Raw genomic sequence first — 20814 nt, forward strand, 5'->3', positions numbered from 1 at the left:
TGACCATCCAAAGGAGCATCTCCCAAGAAGCCCACTTCTACATTTTTTTCCCGACCACACATCCATCCTCCTTAGCTCACCCAAAAAATTGCTGCCCAATGTATTTTGAAATGTCAGACCTTCGTGTCCCCACTTCCCCAAGGGAACAGGCAACAAGTCTGCTCCTGCGGGAAGTCCTCCCTAAGGAGGTGCTTGCCACAGGGCAGCAGGAGAGGTTTCCAGGCTGAGAAAGTTGCCTCTGGGCTGGTCCCAGCAAACCACATACTTAGGTCAGCACAGCGCAGAGCTGAGCAGCAGAAACTCCCATTTCAGACAAAAAAGAAACCTACACACACACAGCAAGTTGCCTCCAGAGCAGGTTACCCCTCCAGACCAGAGGCACAAGGAACACCAGAAGACTCAGGCTATGATGTAGCATGACTTTAATGAGAAGGAGAATAAACCAGCTCAGAGTATGAGAAGTGCATTTCCAGCGCTCGGTAAAGAAATGGATAAACCCCACTGCGGGACAAGCCGGTCCCTACAAGGTGTTCCTCTGCCCCACCGCCCCATGACTATCATCTTCTGTCTACAGCCTGCTATAAGCATCTTCTCCCAGCCCGTAGCAAATGCTGTGCAGCACCGCAGGGTGTGACACCTACATGGAAATATAAAGTAAGGCTTAGCAAGAGAAAGGTATACAGAGGCACGGGCTCGAGTGACAAGCTTGCGAGGCTCCCCTCCTCCTGGGGGGGCTGCGGGTGCCCCGCAAAGCTGGGAAACCCACGGGCATTTCCTTAGTCCTCTTCCCCAGTCTTGGTCCTGTGCTTCGTTTGTCCTTCCCGACGCGGCTGCTCTGCTGGCATCGGCGGGAGGAGGTGACCGCCGGGGACACCCCTACAGCCCACTGCCCAGGCACAGCAGTCCCGCCTTCCCCAGCCCCCGCGGACCGCCGGAGGCCATGGGGACCCCGCAGCACCGGAGGTAGCTCCCCACCGCCGCCGACGCCGTGGACCCCACCGTCGTGTTTTGCGGGTAGGAGCTGAGGATGGGCCCGGGCAGGGTGACCACGACGGTGGGGGGCTGGATGACGGTGGTGGAGTCCCCGCAGCGGCGGAAGCAGGGCTGGTTGCAGCTGGTGGCCAGCGGCCGGGGACTGCAGGAGGAGGGCAGGCACAGGTCGTAGCAGGACATCGCTCGGCGAGGACGTACACCTGAAAGCCAGAGCCAGGGCGTAAATGCAAGGCAGAGGCTGGTCCATCCCTGCTGAGCCCTCATTCAGCGGCTCCCATAATAAGAGGTGTGGGAGAGCTAGCTAGAGGGTGAGTTTCGATGGTTTAGAAACCCCGAAGGAAGGCTTTCCAAATGGGCAGGAGACAGCTTCCCCCTTCCTGTAACCCGCTGAGGAGAAAGTGAGGAATTTGGTTTGAGCTGCAGGTCTGGGGAAGCTGGAGGCACCAGATGCTGAGAGCACCAAGAGCAGACCCGCTCCTGCACGCTGCCTGCCTTGGAGGTGACGGCAAGCCTTCAGCAAGCAAAATGCTCTCTGCCACATGTCTAGTTGTAGCAAAACCTACTTAAATCAATACAACATGAGTAAGGTGGACTTCATGTGAGCTGAGCTAGCCCATCCCAAAATATAAGGGACCCCTGATGCCCTTCCGTAAACGGGGACATATCAGTCCCTGCAACCTGGGCATGTGCTATTCTTTTTTTTTTCCTTCAGCAAGGAAACCATGCAGGATGCACCTGGCTATGTGGTTAAGGACCCTGCAAGCCCTGCATCCCACAACCCCCTGCACTCCTCATTTTGGAGCGGAAATAAACCATTCCCCGACATCCTCCGCAGGCGGGAGGGAGGCAGGTAACAAACCTTGAACTCTTGCGGAGGACCGGGTGCAAGGCATCGATGAAAGCAACAGCTCAGTGGGGAGAAGAGACGGAGCCCGTCTCGACTTACCCAGGCGGCAGAGGCAGCGGCGGCAGCTGGGAGCGGGTGGCAGGGCCGGGTGCCGTGTGGGGTTTTATAGGGTGCCCCGGCCCCTGGGGGAGCAGGCGCATACCTTCCGCCTGAAACTCCCCAACAACCGGCAGTTTTCTCCTGGAAAGCTCGCCCGGCTGATTAAACAGTTCCCTCTTTCATCTGTCATGTTTTGCTTCCATTTAATACTGAGTAAGATTGAAATGATTCGGGCTACAGGCATTAATTACCTTGCTTCCTAAGGCCAAAGTACTTTTTAGGTCTTATGCCATGAGGCAGGAAAGCGTTTCAGCAGAATTTAGGGCAGGCGCATCGCTCCCCACCTTCCTCCGAGCACAACAGTTCAGGTCCCCAGTGCAGCTGAGGTGAGCTCAGGGATTTAGGCTGAACACAAGAAACGTGCATCTGTAGATGCTGTACCCTGCGACAGCGATCTCATCCACGGCAGGAAGACTGGGAGGGCTGCAGGGGTGAGGGTGCTGGGGGACCACGCACGGCTGGGAGAAAAATTCCAGAGGGGCATTTCTCCTGCCCGGGTGCTAAAGACACAGACACGGGGACTTGAGCTAGCCCAGCACAACCAAATTGTTATGCTTTTGGATCCACTTAGAGGATTTTGGCTTTTTTTTTTTTTGTTGTTATTATTCCTTACGCCCAGGGTATGAATTCTGCTTGGAAGGCACATCAAATTTTAAAAAGAAAATAATCATGGGCTCTGGAGTCCACCCTTGAAGGTGACGCACACCAAAACATACTAATTTTGCGCAGTGAGCTGATTTCCGAGGCCAAGAGCCTTTCCATCCTGCTCTTTGGGTATGCTAACAGCGGTGAGCCAGAAGTTCACAGCTATGCTTCCTTGTGATGGAGTGACATCGTCAAGACATTTTTAATTGCAGGCTGTGGCATGACACCAGATTGCTCTGCTGAAAGCCTGTTAGCTGCTAAACAGCCGGGGAGTTGCAAAAGTCCCAACCTGCACTTAAACATGAATCACCTGCACATTGGGGAGAGGGAATCGCTGACGTGGTCCCAAGCAGGGGAATGAGCCATCAGGCTCCAGGGACAAGGAAAGTTTGAAGAAGGCTTTTCATTTCACCCCAGCAGAGCCCAGATGAAGGCACAAACATCATCTGCCCTGGAATAAACCATGGCAGTACCAGGGCATATGTGCTATGCATGTGTGGAGCTGGGAGTTGCCAGCATCACTGTTAAAGACATGCCTTGTAGGGTTTTGGGGGTCATTTTAGTTCCTAGGGTGACTTGGCCATGAAGAGCCACAGTTGATAGCACTGAATTGTCCCTTCCTGCCCTGCCTGCCAGAGCAAAAAAGCCTTTCAGAGGTGCTGGGGTCAAGCCCAGCTATTTTTAACATCATTCTGGAAGGGGAAAGAGGCAATCAGCTTTTCCAAGGTTCAGTGGAGGACACGTGCTGCAGCCAGAAGCAACCTTCCAGCCTGCTGGAGTAAGGCAGGAGGCTGTGGGTTGATCACAATCTCCTAAAGGCCAATTTAGTGAGTAGGAAAAGATGAGACTTTATTTTAAGCTTCACCTTTCTGCTTTTTGCACCACTTTTGAATAACAACATGATGCCACAGGTGCACCTTGGACCCACAGCCTAAGAATTAAACCCTTCTTCTGCCAGTCAGGCTTTCTTCCCCTTCGCTAACCATCTTCCATCCTTTTTCTTGTGTACCTCTGTGTGCTCCCATGATCCCAGGAAAACAGCCCGTCCTGGGGGGACTCCCTTCCAGGCTTCCCGACGCAGGCTGGGATCTCCTGATTTGCAGCCTCACTGTGTGTTTCAGTTTTGCAACCCAGTTTAAGTACTTGAGGTTGTGCTCACACTGGACCATTGTGTCCCAGAAGAATATCCACGCATGCAGCAATGCTTGAAATAAATGCACGGGGGCAATTAGAGAGGGCATGTTGCTGAATGGGAGAGGATCTGTGCACTGAAACAAGGCCTCTACCTGGAGAAGGGGACAGGGGAAACAAAAGGCACGTGTCAGGAAGTTAAAATAATCACATTTGTTAAATGAATCAAATTAAATCAAAGGAAAACCATAGGGGAAAGAGCTCTTCCTGAAAATGCAGCTATGTGGGAGAAGACAAGGACCGGTTTTTCCAACTAATATCCATTCCAGGGAATGAGCACTTTCTACTTAAGAAATGGCTTTCTCTGGAGGAACCACAAAACTGAGAAAATTTCACCAAATCAAAGACATCAGACCCATTTTCTTAACTTCTGCACATCCTGGATGCAGGATGTGTGGCCATCTCAGCCCTGATTCTTCCTGCAGATAAGGGCATGAGCAAAACCATGGCCCTGGACAAACACTCACTGTGTTTGCCTTTGCATCATCAGCCCCAGCAGCGCTCTCCAACTCCAATTTCACTGCTCTGCATTTTGATTTCCAACAACCCAAGGGCTAGATGTCTCTGAGACCAGCTGGACAGTGGAAGCTTGCCCCTGCCCCAAAATTTCTCCTGAAAGCCAAATGCAAAGGCACATTTTGAAGCAGCAACAGACCCACTGCACCCCATCTCCAAGGAACACCTGCATCCAGCACTCTTGCCCAGGGCTTGCCCCGGGGCTGCAGCTGACCTGCTGGCAGGTCGACATGCGGGGTCTGCTCCCAGGCGGCTGATGGGCAAGCAGGACACCCTGGTGCCAGGAGTCAGCATCCTGACGCAGACAGACGCCCCCCGGGCAGCTGCCCCTTCACCGCAGCCATGAAGCATCCTTGGCTGCCATGTCCTTGCGGGGGCAGACTCAGGGTGCTTCAGGGGAGCAGCCCAGGGAGCGGAGCCCGACCTGTGCCGCTGGGGAGAGCTGGGCTGCTGCTGCTGTGTGCCTCCCCGGGGCTGCAGATGATCCAGTTTCATGACACCACATGTCCCCTATAATTGTTGGGTCCCCGGGTGGGCTGATGCTCCCCGGCGTCACCGAGGCTGGCACGTCCCCCCCAGGACGCCTCGTCACTGCATGCCAGGGCAGGAGCAGGCATGTGCCGGGGCAGAGGCAGCCCAGCAGGGTTGTGTGGCGTCCCAAGGGAGTCAGCTTGTCTCCTCTCCCAGCTGCCTCTGCCCTGCAAGCCCCCAGGTCCCATCCTGCTGGAGCAGCCCCTGTGCCATGCACCACCACCCGAGGAGGAGCCTGAACGCATTGCCCCTTCCCATTTCACCGTCTCTAGCTGCAAGTTGGTGTTTCGCCAGGGCTATAACACCAGTGCACCAAAATCTATGCTTTCTCCCCAGGAAAGCTCCCGCATCCCTCCTGCAGTGTGCCTGGCTCTCTGAGCATGGACATCCCCCCTCCCCAGGGCAGCAGAGCTGGCCAAGCCCCACAGCGTCCCACGGCAGCGGGATGGGGATGGCATTTTCCTGCAGCCTGATCACCATTATCTGGCTCGGGAGAGGCTGTCAGAGGGAAGCAGATCCCAGAAGTTTCCCGGGGGTATCTCCCCAAGTCATGGGAAGGAAACGTGGCCCCGGGGAAGGTCGAAAAGCCAGCGCAGTGTTTGTGGCATGGGTAGCTATGTCTGACCATCCTCGCCTTGCCTCCAAGCCACAGCATTGCTTGGCCACATCCTCATCCATGGAATGAAGGGGTGGGAGCGTGGAACACACCTGCAAGGCTGGTGCAACACATTTCCCCAGCTGAGTTGAAGCAGAGACATGCTCTGAGGAATGAAAGCTTCCCTCTCCGCAAAACCGCCGGGATTTCAGCAGTTAGAAACCTCCCAGCAGGCCAGTCTTTTTACCTCTTTCCCCTTCATCTTGCAGCATAGCTCACCCTCTCCTCTGCCCAGGAACCTCTGCTGCAAGCACTGCTGCAGACACAGGAGGGAGCTGCCAACACGCAGCAGCGATGCCATCCTCGAAAAAAAGCACCTCTAGGACGTGGCGGTGGCTCAGCAAGGCTCAGCTTTGTCCAGGGTTGGCTTTTGGCTCCCGTTGGTGTGATAGGGATGCCCAGGGCTTGTGTATGAGATGCAGAAAGGAAAGCAGCAGCGCCCAGGCTCAGGGTATGCGCACATCGCTGCCCGGCCGGCACGGCCAGCCTGTCACTGACCTTCCCTGCCCACAGTTTGGGGCTTGGCCTCCTGGAGAAGATGTATCTGGCTGGCAGGAGGGTGGACAGCAGGTGAGCTTGGGGAACGGAGGGGGACGGTACCCTGCCCCTGCACGGGGGTGTGGGGGTCAGCACGTTGCACTGAAGGACAACACAGGTCCCTGAGCAACTGGGAGGAGGTTTGGCAAATGGGAGTAGCAATCCAGGGGCAGACGTGTATTTAACATCAATGAGCAAAACAGAGAGAGCAAGAGGAAGCTGGCCACGCCGGGGACTGCACTAAAAGCCTCCCTGCGGGTGGGGGTCCCTGGGGGCCCGACGAGGGTGGGATTCGAACCCACGCGTGCAGAGCACAATGGATTAGCAGTCCATCGCCTTCACCACTCGGCCACCTCGTCCCCTGTTCCAGGCACTTTTTTAGGGGATTTTTTTCTCCTTTTTGACCAAAGGCTACAAAGCTGTGGCTGGTTTTTCAGGTTCTGCCCCAGGGGAGCCGGGCTGGGCAGGCAGAGCCCTGGCCACCCCTCTGCCTGGCCGTGGCAGCCAGCTGCCCACCTGCCTGTGGCAGGGCAGCAAGCAGGTCCTTGCAATCCATTTCTCCCTCCCATGTCCCCTTCTGTCCCTGTGTTCAGAGGATGGCAAAGGGCAAGGTAGCATTTATTTTTTGCCATAAAAAATGTGTGCCCCAGGCTTTGTGACTTGTTGCAGGTCTCCATCACCCCCACGCCAACACCGACCCACCCCCGACCTGTGTCCAGAGGGTTTTCCTGCACGATTCACTACCAGTTGTGTAAATTAATGGGCAACATGGGGGTGGTGGTAGTGGTAGGGGTGCCCAGCCAGCATTGGACGCACCTCTTTCTCTCCCAAATTCCCTGGGGATGGGAGATAGTTTGGGTCATCTCTCCACTGTGAGCTCCCCAGGGAGAGGGGAGCAGAAGGAAACACCTTACCCCCCCCCCAGACTGGGGTCACCTGGGACAGAGGTGTGGGGGGCTCCACTGCTTGGGGTAGGACAGAGACCCCCAGCTTGGGACGGGGAGGAAAAACAGCCCCCAGGCCCAGGCACCACTGGGAGTCGAACCCAGGATCTCCTGTTTACTAGACAGGCGCTTTAACCAGCTGAGCCATGGCGCCCACCTGCCCCACTGCCATGGGGTGCCCCCCAACACACCTGACCATCTGCCCACCCCCCCCCCTCCCGTGCCCTACATCACTGCCCCAGGTCTGGGGTACCCCAAACCCTTCTCTCTCTGCCATTGGGAGCATCCCCAATGCTGACCTGGGACCCAGCACAGGGAGCCCAACACCTTCCCTCCCTGCACCAGCTGGGTTTTGGGGTCCCACCTGTGCGGGGACTTGCTGCCCTCCTCCCCTTTCCCCCACAGAGCGCTGCCAGCTGCCCCCAGACACTGCACTGCCCCGAGGCAACTGCCACCATCTCCCCTCTCCCTCTGGCATCCCGGGTGTCCCCAGGGCATCGCCCGCCTTCCCGGCTCACCCAGGAGCACCCAAGGCAGACCCAAACAGTCTCAGTGCAGGCTCTGAGGGCTCAGGCACCCCAGAAATCTCCAGGTTTTTGAGAGGCACATGAGGCACACCAAGGGGGAGAGTGGCCAGAGCAGGTCCCCAGTACAGCAGGTGCTGGAGACCGCCAGTCCTCACCAAGCTCCCGCCGGTCTGGCCTGAGCCTGGCACTGGGAAGAGGACCAACCCCTGCTCGGCCATTGCCACCCGGCAGAGAGGCTGAAACACCAAGGATGAAACACGGCCCTGCAGCACCCTACTATGAACCAGTTGCCAAAGGGGACCCTCCGCTGGGGATGTCCCCAACTCCCAGCACCGGCAGCTCCTGTGTGCCAGGAACTCTGTGCTCTCCCTTGTGCTTCTCCTGGCAGTGCAGGCAGGGCTGGGGCAGGGTCCCCGTGGGGCCAGGAGCTGGGCTGGGTTCCAGCTGTGCACCCCAGCTCCTCAGTCTGGGGGAACGATTCTCCTTAGGGTGCGAGAGGTTCAGCTCCTGGATGAGCCCTCCTTTTGGGCACCCACTGCCCTGCTCCCACCCGGCTGCTCCCCCAGCTCTCATGTTCACCCCAAGAGAGACCCCCAGCCGTGTGGGAAGGAAAACAAAGTGCCCCCGTGCCCTGCAGCACCCGGGCAGGGGAGGGAAAGGGCCGCGGGCATTTCCCTGTGGGCTGTGGGTGCCAGGAAGCACCCCAGAGCTTTTCTGGGGGGTTTGGGGGTCTGTCAGCCCCGCAGCGGGCAGGGAGGGGGCCTGGGCAGGAGGCAAAAGCTGGAGATGCTGGGGGTTGAACCCAGGGCCTCTTACATGCAAAGCAAGCGCTCTCCCGCTGAGCTACATCCCCTCTGCGTGGGCAGGGGTGGGGGCCTGGCCAAGTCCCCTCACCCCCAGCGCTGCCCCACTGCCCACCCCTCACCCTGCTCTGCCCAGCGCCTCAAAACAGTCGGGGCCGCACTCCACCATTCCCATTGCTGGGATCCATCCTGGCCCTGGGCTGTGCCCACCCCAAACACTCTGCCCATCCCCGCGGCACCAGGCACCAGTGCCCTCCCACCTCCCTGGCCCTGCTCCCACCACCGGCCGGGGTCCCCGCACGCCAGCCGAGGCCGGTGGGTGCCCAAAAGGAGGGCTCGTCCGGGAGTTGAACCCGGGACCTCTCGCACCCAAAGCGAGAATCATACCCCTAGACCAACGAGCCGGGGTGCTGCACCCCATTGCCCCCCCCACCCCTGTGACCCAGGCACTTTTGGGGGGGCAGCTGAAGGCTCTGCGTGACCCCGGGCACACTCTGGGAGCAGGCAGGTCCCTCTTGCCATCCCTGTGCGTGCAGCCAGCAGCTGGAGGTGACTGCAGGCTGTGCGTGCCCAGCATCTCCAATTCCCAGCGTCTCCAGGGTTTTTCTCCTCAAAACCTCCTCCCTGGCCCTTGCAGCAGTGGGGAAATGGCCGGTGCTGTGCAGCATCACCCGCGCCCTTCTTCCTCCATGGGGCACCCCCAAAGCTGATGTTCCCTCTGACCTTGCTCTTCCCTCCCCGAAAATCCCTGTCGCTGCTCCCTTCCCCACCTGACGCAGCCGCTGGCCCTGGGTTGGGGCTGTGCAGGCACCGGGGGTCCCTCGGCTGCCCCCGGGCCGGCCGGGACAGGGAGGACGGCTGTGGGGCAGACCTGGGACATGTTTCTCTGGACGCAGCCCCCGGGCAGAGCTGGCCCCGGGGCCGTGGTGGCTGAGGGCCCCGCTCTGCCGTCCCCCGCTGCCCCGACAGCCCCTTCCCCAGCCCCGAGGGGACGAGCCCCGGCCACGGCTGAGCCGTGTCTCTGCCCACGGGGCAGCGGGCAGCACCTCGCTCCCGGCACTGGCGGCACCGTCGCAGCTGAGGGGCCGCGCCCGAGGTGGGGAGGCCGCCTGTGCCCCCTGTGCCGGGCAGCGTCGCCCCGTCCGTGCCCCGACGTCATGGGTGCTGTGGCGGCGGTGGGTGCCCAAAAGGAGGGCTCGTCCGGGAGTTGAACCCGGGACCTCTCGCACCCTAAGCGAGAATCATACCCCTAGACCAACGAGCCGGGGTGCGCAGCTGCCCGGGCACCCCCACCCTGTGCCGGGCACTGGGGTGCTGGGGGGGTAGTGCTGCACAGGGACCCCGGGGACACTTTTTGGGGAACGACCCTGTGCCAGCCCCTGGGGAGCCGAGCAGGGCTGAGCGTGTGTGCGGGGATGCACCGGCCACGGCGGAGATTTTCCCAGCTCCCAGGAAAAGGGGGCAGCAGGGACGGGCTGGGAGAGGGCATCCAGGGGGGCACAGGTTGCCCACAATGTCGCAGGCCCTTGGGGCTCTCGCTGCCATCACACCCGCTCTGTGCTGCGCTGCCCAGTGCTGCCTCCCCCTGCCCTTCCCAACCCCTTCCTCCATCGGCTCCATTGGCCTCCCTTGGCGACCATCGGCCTCCTGCCCTCACCCCTGGCAGCACCTCGCCGCCCGCTCCTGGGGCCATCCTGCCCACGGGGACGTGCCAGCCAGGACGGGACACCGACCCCTCTGTGGGGGGCACCGCTGCCCTCGCCGTGTCCTGGTGATGCCATGGTCCCACATGCCGCCGGGGAAGGTGTGTGCCCAAAAGGAGGGCTCGTCCAGGAGTTGAACCCCACACCTCTCACAGGTCACTGCCCCCTCCCTCCCCTCTGCTCTCCGGCCATCGGCTCCTCCAGAGCCCCGGGGACGGGGCACACGTCGATGCCCGGGAGCCCACTCAGCATCCCGGGAAATGCCACTTCCCCACCTCTCCTGGGACTGCAAAGCCTGGAAAGGATTGGGGGGCTGTGCCCCTCCTGCCCCGGGGCCATCACAGCCCCATCCTGGGGCATCACGGGGCTCCCTGTGCCCCCCTCTCTCCCCCAGTGCTGGCCCCACAAAATCTGTCCCGGTGCCCCCCGGGCACCCCCTTTCCTGGGAAGTGGCTGGTGCATCCCCGCACACACGCTCAGCCCTGCTCGGCTCCCCAGGGGCTGGCACAGGGTCGTTCCCCAAAAAGTGTCCCCGGGGTCCCTGTGCAGCACTGCCCCCCCCAGCACCCCAGTGCCCGGCACAGGGTGGGGGTGCCCGGGCAGCTGCGCACCCCGGCTCGTTGGTCTAGGGGTATGATTCTCGCTTAGGGTGCGAGAGGTCCCGGGTTCAACTCCCGGACGAGCCCTCCTTTTGGGCACCCACCGCCGCCACAGCACCCATGGCGTCGGGGCACGGACGGGGCGATGCTGCCCGGCACAGGGGGGACAGGCGGCCTCCCCACCTCGGGCGCGGCCCCTCAGCTGCGACGGTGCCGCCAGTGCCGGGAGCGAGGTGCTGCCCGCTGCCCCGTGGGCAGAGACACGGCTCAGCCGTGGCCGGGGCTCGTCCCCTCGGGGCTGGGGAAGGGGCTGTCGGGGCAGCGGGGGACGGCAGAGCGGGGCCCTCAGCCACCACGGCCCCGGGGCCAGCTCTGCCCGGGGGCTGCGTCCAGAGAAACATGTCCCAGGTCTGCCCCACAGTCGTCCTCCCTGTCCCGGCCGGCCCGGGGGCAGCCGAGGGACCCCCGGTGCCTGCACAGCCCCAACCCAGGGCCAGCGGCTGCGTCAGGTGGGGAAGGGAGCAGCGACAGGGATTTTCGGGGAGGGAAGAGCAAGGTCAGAGGGAACATCAGCTTTGGGGGTGCCCCATGGAGGAAGAAGGGCGCGGGTGATGCTGCACAGCACCGGCCATTTCCCCACCGCTGCAAGGGCCAGGGAGGAGGTTTTGAGGAGAAAAACCCCGGAGACGCTGGGAATTGGAGATGCTGGGCACGCACAGCCTGCAGTCACCTCCAGCTGCTGGCTGCACGCACAGGGATGGCAAGAGGGACCTGCCTGCTCCCAGAGTGTGCCCGGGGTCACGCAGAGCCTTCAGCTGCCCCCCCAAAAGTGCCTGGGTCACAGGGGTGGGGGGGGCAATGGGGTGCAGCACCCCGGCTCGTTGGTCTAGGGGTATGATTCTCGCTTTGGGTGCGAGAGGTCCCGGGTTCAACTCCCGGACGAGCCCTCCTTTTGGGCACCCACCGGCCTCGGCTGGCGTGCGGGGACCCCGGCCGGTGGTGGGAGCAGGGCCAGGGAGGTGGGAGGGCACTGGTGCCTGGTGCCGCGGGGATGGGCAGAGTGTTTGGGGTGGGCACAGCCCAGGGCCAGGATGGATCCCAGCAAAGGGAATGGTGGAGTGCGGCCCCTGACTGTTTTGAGGCGCTGGGCAGAGCAGGGTGAGGGGTGGGCAGTGGGGCAGCGCTGGGGGTGAGGGGACTTGGCCAGGCCCCCACCCCTGCCCACGCAGAGGGGATGTAGCTCAGCGGGAGAGCACTTGCTTTGCATGTAAGAGGCCCTGGGTTCAACCCCCAGCATCTCCAGCTTTTGCCTCCTGCCCAGGCCCCCTCCCTGCCCGCTGCGGGGCTGACAGACCCCCAAACCCCCCAGAAAAGCTCTGGGGTGCTTCCTGGCACCCACAGCCCACAGGGAAATGCCCGCGGCCCTTTCCCTCCCCTGCCCGGGTGCTGCAGGGCACGGGGGCACTTTGTTTTCCTTCCCACACGGCTGGGGGTCTCTCTTGGGGTGAACATGAGAGCTGGGGGAGCAGCCGGGTGGGAGCAGGGCAGTGGGTGCCCAAAAGGAGGGCTCATCCAGGAGCTGAACCCGGGACCTCTCGCACCCTAAGGAGAATCGTTCCCCCAGACCGAGGAGCTGGGGTGCACAGCTGGGACCCAGCCCAGCTCCTGGCCCCACCGCCCCACAGCCCCACGGCCCCAGCACTGCACAGCCCAAACGGTGCCCAGCGCAGGTGGGGGCTGCCCCGGGGTGCTGCCCTCTGCTCTTGGCCATCGGCTCCCCCAGCTTCCCCAGGACGTGGCACAGGGCGATGCCAGGGAGCCACTCAGCATCTTGGCACAATGGTCCTCAGCTACCGAACACCGTGGCCCTTGACGGCTGCTTCCTCACCTCTCCTGGGTCTGCAAATCCTGGGGAACCCCGGGGGGTGGCTGTGCCCCTCCTGCTGCGGGGCCATCACATCCCCGAGGCCCTGGGGCATTGCGGGGGACGAGGCCAGGGAGCAGGTTCCCTGGGGCAGGAGCTGCTCACCAGGGAGGAGGTGCAGGGCTGGCACTGCCCAGGTTCCCTGCATGCTCCCACCCCAGCTCCCCAAGGGCCCCCAGCACCTCCAGTGAGGTCACCCAGGACCCTCAGCGTGAGCACCCCAGGACCCCCAGCATGGGCACCCCAGGCCCCCCATCGTGGGCACAGGGGTGGCAGGTAAAAGCTCTCGCTGTGAGCAGGATTCGAACCTGCGCAGGGAAACCCTATTGGATTTCGAGTCCAACGCCTTCACCCCTCGGCCATCACAGCCCCAGCCCTGGGGAACCAGGGGGACATCTGCCCCCCGCCACGGGCACTCCCTGCTCGCCCCCGGGTGCCCCCTTTTCCTGGGAGCTGGGAAAGTCTCCGCAGTGACCGGTGCATCCCCGCACACACGCTCAGCCCTGCTCGGCTCCACGGGGGCTGGCACAGGGTCGTTCCCCAAAAAGCGTCCCCAAAAAGTGTCCCCGGGGTCCCTGTGCAGCACTGCCCCCCCCAGCACCCCAGTGCCCGGCACAGGGTGGGGGTGCCCGGGCAGCTGCGCACCCCGGCTCGTTGGTCTAGGGGTATGATTCTCGCTTAGGGTGCGAGAGGTCCCGGGTTCAACTCCCGGACAAGCCCTCCTTTTGGGCACCCACCACCCTGCTCCCGCCCGGATGCTCCCCCCCACACACACCAAAATTCCCCGTGAGAGAGACCCCCATCCCTGTGGGGAAGGGACACAAGGTGCCCCCGTGCCCTGCAGCACCCGGGCAGGGGAGGGAAAGGGCCGCAGGCATTCCCTGCACTTTGCAGATGCTGGGAAGCAGCCCCAGGCCATCGGTGCCCTCAGGCAGCCCCAGAGGTTTTCTGGGGGGTTTGGGGGTCTGTCAGCCCCGCAGCGGGCAGGGAGGGGGCCTGGGCAGGAGGCAAAAGCTGGAGATGCTGGGGGTTGAACCCAGGGCCTCTTACATGCAAAGCAAGCGCTCTCCCGCTGAGCTACATCCCCTCTGCGTGGGCAGGGGTGGGGGCCTGGCCAAGTCCCCTCACCCCCAGCGCTGCCCCACTGCCCACCCCTCACCCTGCTCTGCCCAGGGCCTCAAAACAGTCGGGGCCGCACTCCACCATTCCCATTGCTGGGATCCATCCTGGCCCTGGGCTGTGCCCACCCCAAACACTCTGCCCATCCCCGCGGCACCAGGCACCAGTGCCCTCCCACCTCCCTGGCCCTGCTCCCACCACCGGCCGGGGTCCCCGCACGCCAGCCGAGGCCGGTGGGTGCCCAAAAGGAGGGCTCGTCCGGGAGTTGAACCCGGGACCTCTCGCACCCGAAGCGAGAATCATACCCCTAGACCAACGAGCCGGGGTGCTGCAGGTGGGCAGGAACCCCCAGCCTGACCCGCACTGCTGCGGGAACTGGCAGGGGATGGGCCCTGGGGAAGCTCTTTCTGCCCAAAGGATGTTCACAGCCAGGAGGTGCCCCTTGCTCTGCTCTGGCATGGGGCTCGTATCTGGACACAGCCATGGGCTCTAAGTGCCCCAGCTCCAAAAGCCACAGGGACAAAGGACCAGCGCGGGCAGCAGGACATGCAGGTTCAGGCAGCCCACAGGCAGGGGATGTAGCTCAGCGGGAGAGCGCTTGCTTCGCATGTAAGAGGCCCTGGGTTCAATCCCCAGCATCTCCAGCTTTTGCCTCCCCACAGCCACCTCCTGCACAGGGCTGTGCTGATAAACCTGACGTCTACTTCTGCAAGGCCTCCCCAAAAAACATTTTCTGTGCCAGCACCTCAGCACCGGGCAGAGCTGGCCCTGGGGCCGTGGTGGCTGAGGGCCCCGCTCTGCCGTCCCCCGCTGCCCCGACAGCCCCTTCCCCAGCCCCGAGGGGACGAGCCCCGGCCACGGCTGAGCCGTGTCTCTGCCCACGGGGCAGCGGGCAGCACCTCGCTCCCGGCACTGGCGGCACCGTCGCAGCTGAGGGGCCGCGCCCGAGGTGGGGAGGCCGCCTGTCCCCCCTGTGCCGGGCAGCGTCGCCCCGTCCGTGCCCCGACGCCATGGGTGCTGTGGCGGCGGTGGGTGCCCAAAAGGAGGGCTCATGCGGGAGTTGAACCTAGGGTCCCAGAGGCCCACCAGTGCCCAGCACAGCTCTTCTGCTCCACTGCTCTCCAGCCATCTGCTCCCATGGCTTGATGCTGCCCTGGCCCCCAACCCCATCCTGCCGTGGGTAAAAGCTCTCGCTGTGAGCAGGATTCGAACCTGCGCAGGGAAACCCTATTGGATTTCAAGTCCAACGCCTTCACCCCTCGGCCATCACAGCCCCTGACAGCCCCCCATGGGAAGCAACTCCCCAGCTTTGCCCTGGGCTCTGCCTCCAGGAAGAAAATGCCCCCCAGCCCGGCAGGGGCCATCTGTACAGTCCCAATGCCCCTTCGCAGCCACAGTGCCGGCACCCATCTCCTCCACGGTGTGCACATGCCAGGGTGGGGAAAAAGAAACACCCAGGGGTAATTACGGATTGCTGGGAAAAATCCCAGTGCAGCAGAGAACCAAAGGGAAGCGCCTTCCAGTGATGCCCAGGGAGACAATGGATTTTGGGGGGAAAAGGACATGGAGATGCTGGGGGTTGAACCCAGGGCCTCTTACATGCAAAGCAAGCGCTCTCCCGCTGAGCTACATCCCCTCTGCGTGGGCAGGGGTGGGGGCCTGGCCAAGTCCCCTCACCCCCAGCGCTGCCCCACTGCCCACCCCTCACCCTGCTCTGCCCAGCGCCTCAAAACAGTCAGGGGCCGCACTCCACCATTCCCATTGCTGGGATCCATCCTGGCCCTGGGCTGTGCCCACCCCAAACACTCTGCCCATCCCCGCGGCACCAGGCACCAGTGCCCTCCCACCTCCCTGGCCCTGCTCCCACCACCGGCCGGGGTCCCCGCACGCCAGCCGAGGCCGGTGGGTGCCCAAAAGGAGGGCTCGTCCGGGAGTTGAACCCGGGACCTCTCGCACCCGAAGCGAGAATCATACCCCTAGACCAACGAGCCGGGGTGCTGCACCTCATTGCACCCCCAGCCTCTGCACCCCACAATTTTGGGGGTTGGTCAGCATGGCCGATGCTTCCTTTTACTGCTGGACAGACTGGAGCAGGGAAATCCATCTTACTGTGCCCAGGATCTGGGGTTGCCATTTGGAGGTGGCCACAGCATGGAACTGCCCTGGCCCCAGTGGCCATGGGGGCAGCTGTAGCACAGGGTCAGCAGAGCCCCCCATGCACAGCTCTGCCCACGCAGAGGGGATGTAGCTCAGCGGGAGAGCGCTTGCTTTGCATGTAAGAGGCCCTGGGTTCAACCCCCAGCATCTCCAGCTTTTGCCTCCTGCCCAGGCCCCCTCTCTGCCCGCTGCAGGGCTGACAGAGCCCCCCAAAACCCCCCAGAAGAGCTTTGGAGCTGCCTGTGGGCATGGCCAGCACAGGACTGAGGGGACAGCAGCGTTGCATGCAGAGCCAGTGGGTGCTCGCACCCCATGCCAGGACCAACAGGAGAGGGAGCTGCCCCACTCACCCTGCCCAGCCCCGAGCTGTGGAGCACTGTCAGGGGGGAAGGAGGGGATGAAATCCAACAGCTGACCCCAAATGAGCTCTGTGCTCCCCAGACAAAAGCAGGGCAGGCTTTGCCCAAAGTGAGGGCTCCTCCGGGAGCTGGACCCAGGTTCTCTTGCACCTGTAAGAGGAACTGTACCCCAAGCATGCCTTGGGCTCCCCAGCCCTGCTTCTCTTCCCTTTGGCCCCACAGCCCACTGGTAAAAGCATCTGCAGATAAACCCACACCTGGCACCCAATGGCTGTGGGTCCCCAACCTCTCTGGGTGGTCCTTGTCCCCCATCGCATCTGCTCAAGAGGGAGCGGTTCACCTGGCCCCAGGGCAAGTGTCCTGCCCCATGTTGCCTCACTCTCCCGGGGCTGCCAGGGAGCAGGGTCCCTGGTGTGGGAGCTGCTTCCCAGGGAGGAGGTGCACCCCAGTCCCCCCATCGTGGGCACAGGGGTGGCAGGTAAAAGCTCTCGCTGTGAGCAGGATTCGAACCTGCGCAGGGAAACCCTATTGGATTTCGAGTCCAACGCCTTCACCCCTCGGCCATCACAGCCCCAGCCCTGGGGAACCAGGGGGACATCTGCCCCCCGCCGCGGGCACCCCCTGCTCCCCCCCGGGTGCCCCCTTTTCCTGGGAGCTGCGAAAGTCTCCGCAGTGGCCGGTGCATCCCCGCACACATGCTCAGCCCTGCTCGGCTCCACGGGGGCTGGCACAGGGTCGTTCCCCAAAAAGTGTCCCCAAAAAGTGTCCCCGGGGTCCCTGTGCAGCACTGCCCCCCCCAGCACCCCAGTGCCCGGCACAGGGTGGGGGTGCCCGGGCAGCTGCGCACCCCGGCTCGTTGGTCTAGGGGTATGATTCTCGCTTAGGGTGCGAGAGGTCCCGGGTTCAACTCCCGGACGAGCCCTCCTTTTGGGCACCCACCCCCCACAACTGGCACAGAGCTCATTTGGGTCCTGGCCATTGACTTTTACCCCCCAGGGACACCTCGCAGTCCCTGGGGCTTTGAGCTCAGCATGACACGCAGGACTGTCCCCCATCTCCATGGTCTTGACCTCATGCCCAGGCCCATGGATCCTGCAGGGTGACCCCGGTGTCAGGGTGGCCACAGGACGGGGACAGGGGCTGGGCATGGGACATGGCTGTAGCACACCCTGCAGCCGTGGAGCACCCCATGGCAGTGGGGCAGGTGGGCGCCATGGCTCAGCTGGTTAAAGCGCCTGTCTAGTAAACAGGAGATCCTGGGTTCGACTCCCAGTGGTGCCTGGGCCTGGGGGCTGTTTTTCCTCCCTGCCCCAAGCTGGGGGCACTGCTGGAGGTCTCTGCCTGACCCCAGTGTCCCCATCGGGATTTCCTCCAGCGCCTTTCCTCCAGCGCCCGCAGCCTCCCTTCCTTTTGCCCTTTGAGGAGGGTCCAGCTGTGACTTCTTGGTCACCCCTGTCGGTGGGTGACATGTCCCCCTATCCGGGCAGTAGCCCCCGGTTCTCTGCCCCGCTGCCCCAGTTTGCCCCCTCTCAAGGATGACGCTGCCCTGGTGCAGTCTGGGTGCGTGCTTTTACCAAAAACTTATTTCAGCGCAGGACAGGAACAGTCCTGGAGATGCTGGGGAAGGTCTGGAAGCCTGGGTGGGGGCAGAAAGGATTTGGAAGCACCTCTAGGATGTGGGGTGGGTGTTGGGGGGCCAGCGGCCACACATATACAATGATGGAGCCCATGGAGACAAGGAGAAGGTGCCCCCTGAGCGTACCAGGGCTAAGGCATCGCTGGGTGGATGTGGGGTCCTGGGAGAGGGGACCCCAGGCACAGGCTCTGCTGTGGGGCTGGGTCACAGGATCACAGGGGCAGGTTTCCAGCACTTGTTACAGGCAGCAGAAGAGCCGCAAATCATTCAGGGCTGTGTCGTCACTCTTCAGCCCCCTTGCAGGCTCCTGCCGCGTCTGGATGCCGCACACCGCCCTGGGGCACCGTGGACTCCAGCCGCCCCACTGGCCCCAGGGGGACCCCGGCCCCTCCAGGATGTGCCCATCAGAGCAGGCGAAGCAGGCGCTGGTGGCGGCCACTTCATCGCTCAGGAACCCGTGCTGGGGTGCTTGGACCCGCAGCGCAAAGCCCTGCAGGCGCCCTTGGTGTGGGCACCAACGGGCCTCCAACCAGCGGCCCCACCTAGGAGAAGGGAAGATGGTGGGTGCCAAGGCCGGGGGCGGGGGGTGTGGGAGGAGGAGGAGGAGCACAAGCCCTTCAGAGCTGGAGGCAGCTGTGGAGGAGGATCCTCAGCCACGGGGAGGGGACGGGGGGGGCTCGGGGCTCACCTGCCGCTCTGGGACTCGGCTGTGTATCCACCACTGGGGTCCCCACCACGCGTGCAGTGCAGCCGAATCCCGTTGAGTGCCGTGTCGTCCTCCATCACCCCCTGGGGTGCCTCTACCTGTGAGGGAACGGAGGTGGGGGGTCACTCTCCATGGGAGGGGGGTCCCTGGACCAGCCACGGGCACCGGCACAGAGGCTGCACCTTGAAGCTGACACCACTGGCATAGGAGCCCTTGGGGCACATCTCCGGCCAGGTCCAGTCTCCCCAGGGTCCCCCATTGGACACAGCGATGACGGAGGCATCGCTCCCACCCAGCTCCCGCTCCTGCCCCTGCCCTGTGGCACGCACGAGCCCTGCCAGCAGCAGCAGGACTCGTCCCCACAGCATGGTTGCCCTGCCTGCGGCCGGCCCGCTGGGCTCTTACACCGAGCAGAGCTGGCAGGAGGGACCTGACAGCATCTCAGTTACCCTCCCAGGGTGCCCGGGCCTGTTGGACGGCCAGGATTAGCTGCAGGGGAGGGCTAATTTCCCGCCGGATGGGGTGCAGGGAGCTGATCCACCAGCTCTTTGTTTGGGTCCCTCTCAGGGCAGCTCTCCCAGAGCCACCGGCATCCCGGTGCCAACCGGGGCTTGGGGCACCTTCCTCTCCTCTGGGCTCCCGCTGTGTGCAAGATGGGATTTGCATTCTGCCTTCTGCTTTCTGTCTTTTTTTGCAGTTAAAATGAATGGGCACGTTCACCGACACCTCTGATGGAAATCCCTTCCCATCTTCTCTGCCCCCACTCCCCAAGGTATCCGTTTCATCATGGCTTCATGCTTCATTTGTCCCAGTTTGCTTCCCGGTTGCGCCCTCCTCTTTTGAAGGGTTATCGTCTTACTGCTTAACAGCCACTGTCTGCAGTAATAGCTCTTTTAAGGATTTCTGAGTGGGTTTTTTTCCCATGAGTCTTGGATAAGAGTCCCAGCCACCTCCATGCCAGGGTCTGGCTACCCTTTCAGATGCTTCTTCAATTTCTTCTGCCCGGGCTGCTCAGTTTCCTCCTGCCATCCCCTTTCCAAAGTCAAAGGCTACCGCGGAGCCGCTGGTGACCTACCCGTGGGAGGATGCGGTTGCACTGGTGGACCAGACACTTCCTACTAGATCCCCCCGGGTCTCAGACACCGCTGGGTCCCCGTGTGCCAGGCAGGAGCTTGAGCCAAGCCCGGCCGCAGGACACGCCAGCCGGGGCTGTCGCCATTTACCCCACGCTGCAGCAAAAAATCCCGACGAGGGTGGGATTCGAACCCACGCGTGCAGAGCACAATGGATTAGCAGTCCATCGCCTTCACCACTCGGCCACCTCGTCCTGCCCCGCGCCGCCGACCGGCCCCGCCCCTCGCTAACCGGTGCGGAGCCCCGCTGCCGGCCGGGCGGGGGCGGCTGCTCTCCCGGTGCTGCCCCGGTGCTGCCCCGGTGCTCTCCCGCCGGGGCGCGGTGCTGGCCCGGTGCTGGCTCGCCTGGGCCCGGCCCGCCCGCCCGCTGGAGGCCCGTTCCCGGCCTGCCCTACCGTCGCCCTCTTAGCGCAGCCGGCAGCGCGTCAGTCTCATAATCTGAAGGTCCTGAGTTCGAGCCTCAGAGAGGGCAGCGCTTTTCCCGCCCCGCCTGGCTGCGGCCGGGTGGTGTGCCGCCATTTTGCTGCTCCGCGTCAGGGACCTCTGCGGTGGGCCCAGGGCCACCGTCCCTGCCCCGCGCCCAGGCTCCGCTCCTCCCCGCCGCGGCCCTGCAAAAAAAAAAAAAAAAAAAAAGCCGTCCCGGGGCCACCGCCCCCACCCCGCCCAGTTCATCCCACCCGACGGGGCAGCAAAAGCTTGCCCTCTCTGAGGCTCGAACTCAGGACCTTCAGATTATGAGACTGACGCGCTGCCGGCTGCGCTAAGAGGGCGGCGGGGGGCGGGTCGGGCCGGGCCCTCTCGTGTTACAGAGGTGCGGGCAGAGGCGGGGCCGGCTGGCGGCGCGGAGGCGGGGGGGGCCGGCTGGCGGCGCGGGGTAGGACGAGGTGGCCGAGTGGTGAAGGCGATGGACTGCTAATCCATTGTGCTCTGCACGCGTGGGTTCGAATCCCACCCTCGTCGGGATTTTTTTACTGCGGCCCCGACTTTTCCCATCGCGTCCGGGAGCCGCAGAGAAGGTGTGAGGTCATGGGGCATGACGACACAGGGGCTGCTAGGGAGCGAGACACTCCCCCCCCCCCGCAGTCCGGTAAACTCAGGTACCACACACTAGAGAGGCAAGAGATTATGTT

The 20814-nt window shown here is 62.9% G+C and overlaps 2 protein-coding genes and 24 non-coding genes across 26 annotated transcripts; 10 read left to right on the plus strand and 16 right to left on the minus strand.

Moving 5' to 3' along the window:
- Window positions 1-421: 421 nt before the first annotated feature.
- On the minus strand, window positions 422-3927 carry LOC142602246 (feather beta keratin-like). Its single transcript, XM_075755738.1, has 2 exons — window positions 3788-3927; window positions 422-1193 (listed from the first exon to the last, which is right to left on the minus strand). The coding sequence occupies exons 1-2, from the start codon at window positions 3837-3839 to the stop codon at window positions 877-879; spliced, it is 369 nt and encodes a 122-aa protein (XP_075611853.1). The 5' UTR covers window positions 3840-3927; the 3' UTR covers window positions 422-876.
- A 2424-nt stretch (window positions 3928-6351) lies between these two features.
- TRNAS-GCU (transfer RNA serine (anticodon GCU)) lies at window positions 6352-6433 on the minus strand. Its single transcript has one exon. It is a non-coding gene; the product is annotated as a tRNA-Ser (tRNA).
- A 665-nt stretch (window positions 6434-7098) lies between these two features.
- TRNAT-AGU (transfer RNA threonine (anticodon AGU)) lies at window positions 7099-7172 on the minus strand. Its single transcript has one exon. It is a non-coding gene; the product is annotated as a tRNA-Thr (tRNA).
- A 1154-nt stretch (window positions 7173-8326) lies between these two features.
- On the minus strand, window positions 8327-8398 carry TRNAA-UGC (transfer RNA alanine (anticodon UGC)). The gene has a single exon. It is a non-coding gene; the product is annotated as a tRNA-Ala (tRNA).
- Window positions 8399-8680: 282 nt separating this feature from the next.
- Window positions 8681-8752, minus strand: TRNAP-UGG (transfer RNA proline (anticodon UGG)). The gene has a single exon. It is a non-coding gene; the product is annotated as a tRNA-Pro (tRNA).
- A 788-nt stretch (window positions 8753-9540) lies between these two features.
- On the minus strand, window positions 9541-9612 carry TRNAP-AGG (transfer RNA proline (anticodon AGG)). The gene has a single exon. It is a non-coding gene; the product is annotated as a tRNA-Pro (tRNA).
- A 1053-nt stretch (window positions 9613-10665) lies between these two features.
- Window positions 10666-10737, plus strand: TRNAP-AGG (transfer RNA proline (anticodon AGG)). The gene has a single exon. It is a non-coding gene; the product is annotated as a tRNA-Pro (tRNA).
- A 788-nt stretch (window positions 10738-11525) lies between these two features.
- On the plus strand, window positions 11526-11597 carry TRNAP-UGG (transfer RNA proline (anticodon UGG)). The gene has a single exon. It is a non-coding gene; the product is annotated as a tRNA-Pro (tRNA).
- A 283-nt stretch (window positions 11598-11880) lies between these two features.
- On the plus strand, window positions 11881-11952 carry TRNAA-UGC (transfer RNA alanine (anticodon UGC)). Its single transcript has one exon. It is a non-coding gene; the product is annotated as a tRNA-Ala (tRNA).
- Window positions 11953-12861: 909 nt separating this feature from the next.
- TRNAS-CGA (transfer RNA serine (anticodon CGA)) lies at window positions 12862-12943 on the minus strand. Its single transcript has one exon. It is a non-coding gene; the product is annotated as a tRNA-Ser (tRNA).
- Window positions 12944-13222: 279 nt separating this feature from the next.
- Window positions 13223-13294, plus strand: TRNAP-AGG (transfer RNA proline (anticodon AGG)). The gene has a single exon. It is a non-coding gene; the product is annotated as a tRNA-Pro (tRNA).
- A 295-nt stretch (window positions 13295-13589) lies between these two features.
- Window positions 13590-13661, minus strand: TRNAA-UGC (transfer RNA alanine (anticodon UGC)). The gene has a single exon. It is a non-coding gene; the product is annotated as a tRNA-Ala (tRNA).
- A 282-nt stretch (window positions 13662-13943) lies between these two features.
- TRNAP-CGG (transfer RNA proline (anticodon CGG)) lies at window positions 13944-14015 on the minus strand. Its single transcript has one exon. It is a non-coding gene; the product is annotated as a tRNA-Pro (tRNA).
- Window positions 14016-14265: 250 nt separating this feature from the next.
- TRNAA-CGC (transfer RNA alanine (anticodon CGC)) lies at window positions 14266-14337 on the plus strand. Its single transcript has one exon. It is a non-coding gene; the product is annotated as a tRNA-Ala (tRNA).
- Window positions 14338-14884: 547 nt separating this feature from the next.
- On the minus strand, window positions 14885-14966 carry TRNAS-UGA (transfer RNA serine (anticodon UGA)). The gene has a single exon. It is a non-coding gene; the product is annotated as a tRNA-Ser (tRNA).
- Window positions 14967-15257: 291 nt separating this feature from the next.
- TRNAA-UGC (transfer RNA alanine (anticodon UGC)) lies at window positions 15258-15329 on the minus strand. The gene has a single exon. It is a non-coding gene; the product is annotated as a tRNA-Ala (tRNA).
- Window positions 15330-15612: 283 nt separating this feature from the next.
- Window positions 15613-15684, minus strand: TRNAP-CGG (transfer RNA proline (anticodon CGG)). Its single transcript has one exon. It is a non-coding gene; the product is annotated as a tRNA-Pro (tRNA).
- Window positions 15685-15931: 247 nt separating this feature from the next.
- TRNAA-UGC (transfer RNA alanine (anticodon UGC)) lies at window positions 15932-16003 on the plus strand. Its single transcript has one exon. It is a non-coding gene; the product is annotated as a tRNA-Ala (tRNA).
- Window positions 16004-16698: 695 nt separating this feature from the next.
- Window positions 16699-16780, minus strand: TRNAS-CGA (transfer RNA serine (anticodon CGA)). Its single transcript has one exon. It is a non-coding gene; the product is annotated as a tRNA-Ser (tRNA).
- Window positions 16781-17059: 279 nt separating this feature from the next.
- On the plus strand, window positions 17060-17131 carry TRNAP-AGG (transfer RNA proline (anticodon AGG)). Its single transcript has one exon. It is a non-coding gene; the product is annotated as a tRNA-Pro (tRNA).
- Window positions 17132-17416: 285 nt separating this feature from the next.
- TRNAT-AGU (transfer RNA threonine (anticodon AGU)) lies at window positions 17417-17490 on the plus strand. The gene has a single exon. It is a non-coding gene; the product is annotated as a tRNA-Thr (tRNA).
- Window positions 17491-18083: 593 nt separating this feature from the next.
- Window positions 18084-18919, minus strand: VMO1 (vitelline membrane outer layer 1 homolog). The gene is made up of 3 exons (XM_075755780.1): window positions 18734-18919; window positions 18534-18649; window positions 18084-18387 (listed from the first exon to the last, which is right to left on the minus strand). Exons 1-3 carry the CDS (start codon window positions 18917-18919, stop codon window positions 18084-18086), a joined length of 606 nt encoding a protein of 201 aa, XP_075611895.1.
- An 877-nt stretch (window positions 18920-19796) lies between these two features.
- TRNAS-GCU (transfer RNA serine (anticodon GCU)) lies at window positions 19797-19878 on the minus strand. The gene has a single exon. It is a non-coding gene; the product is annotated as a tRNA-Ser (tRNA).
- A 205-nt stretch (window positions 19879-20083) lies between these two features.
- On the plus strand, window positions 20084-20156 carry TRNAM-CAU (transfer RNA methionine (anticodon CAU)). Its single transcript has one exon. It is a non-coding gene; the product is annotated as a tRNA-Met (tRNA).
- A 225-nt stretch (window positions 20157-20381) lies between these two features.
- On the minus strand, window positions 20382-20454 carry TRNAM-CAU (transfer RNA methionine (anticodon CAU)). Its single transcript has one exon. It is a non-coding gene; the product is annotated as a tRNA-Met (tRNA).
- A 108-nt stretch (window positions 20455-20562) lies between these two features.
- On the plus strand, window positions 20563-20644 carry TRNAS-GCU (transfer RNA serine (anticodon GCU)). The gene has a single exon. It is a non-coding gene; the product is annotated as a tRNA-Ser (tRNA).
- The last annotated feature ends 170 nt before the right edge of the window (window positions 20645-20814 follow it).

Source organism: Balearica regulorum, chromosome 6, assembly GCF_011004875.1.
Source record: "Balearica regulorum gibbericeps isolate bBalReg1 chromosome 6, bBalReg1.pri, whole genome shotgun sequence".
NCBI classification, from domain to species: Eukaryota; Metazoa; Chordata; class Aves; order Gruiformes; family Gruidae; genus Balearica; species Balearica regulorum.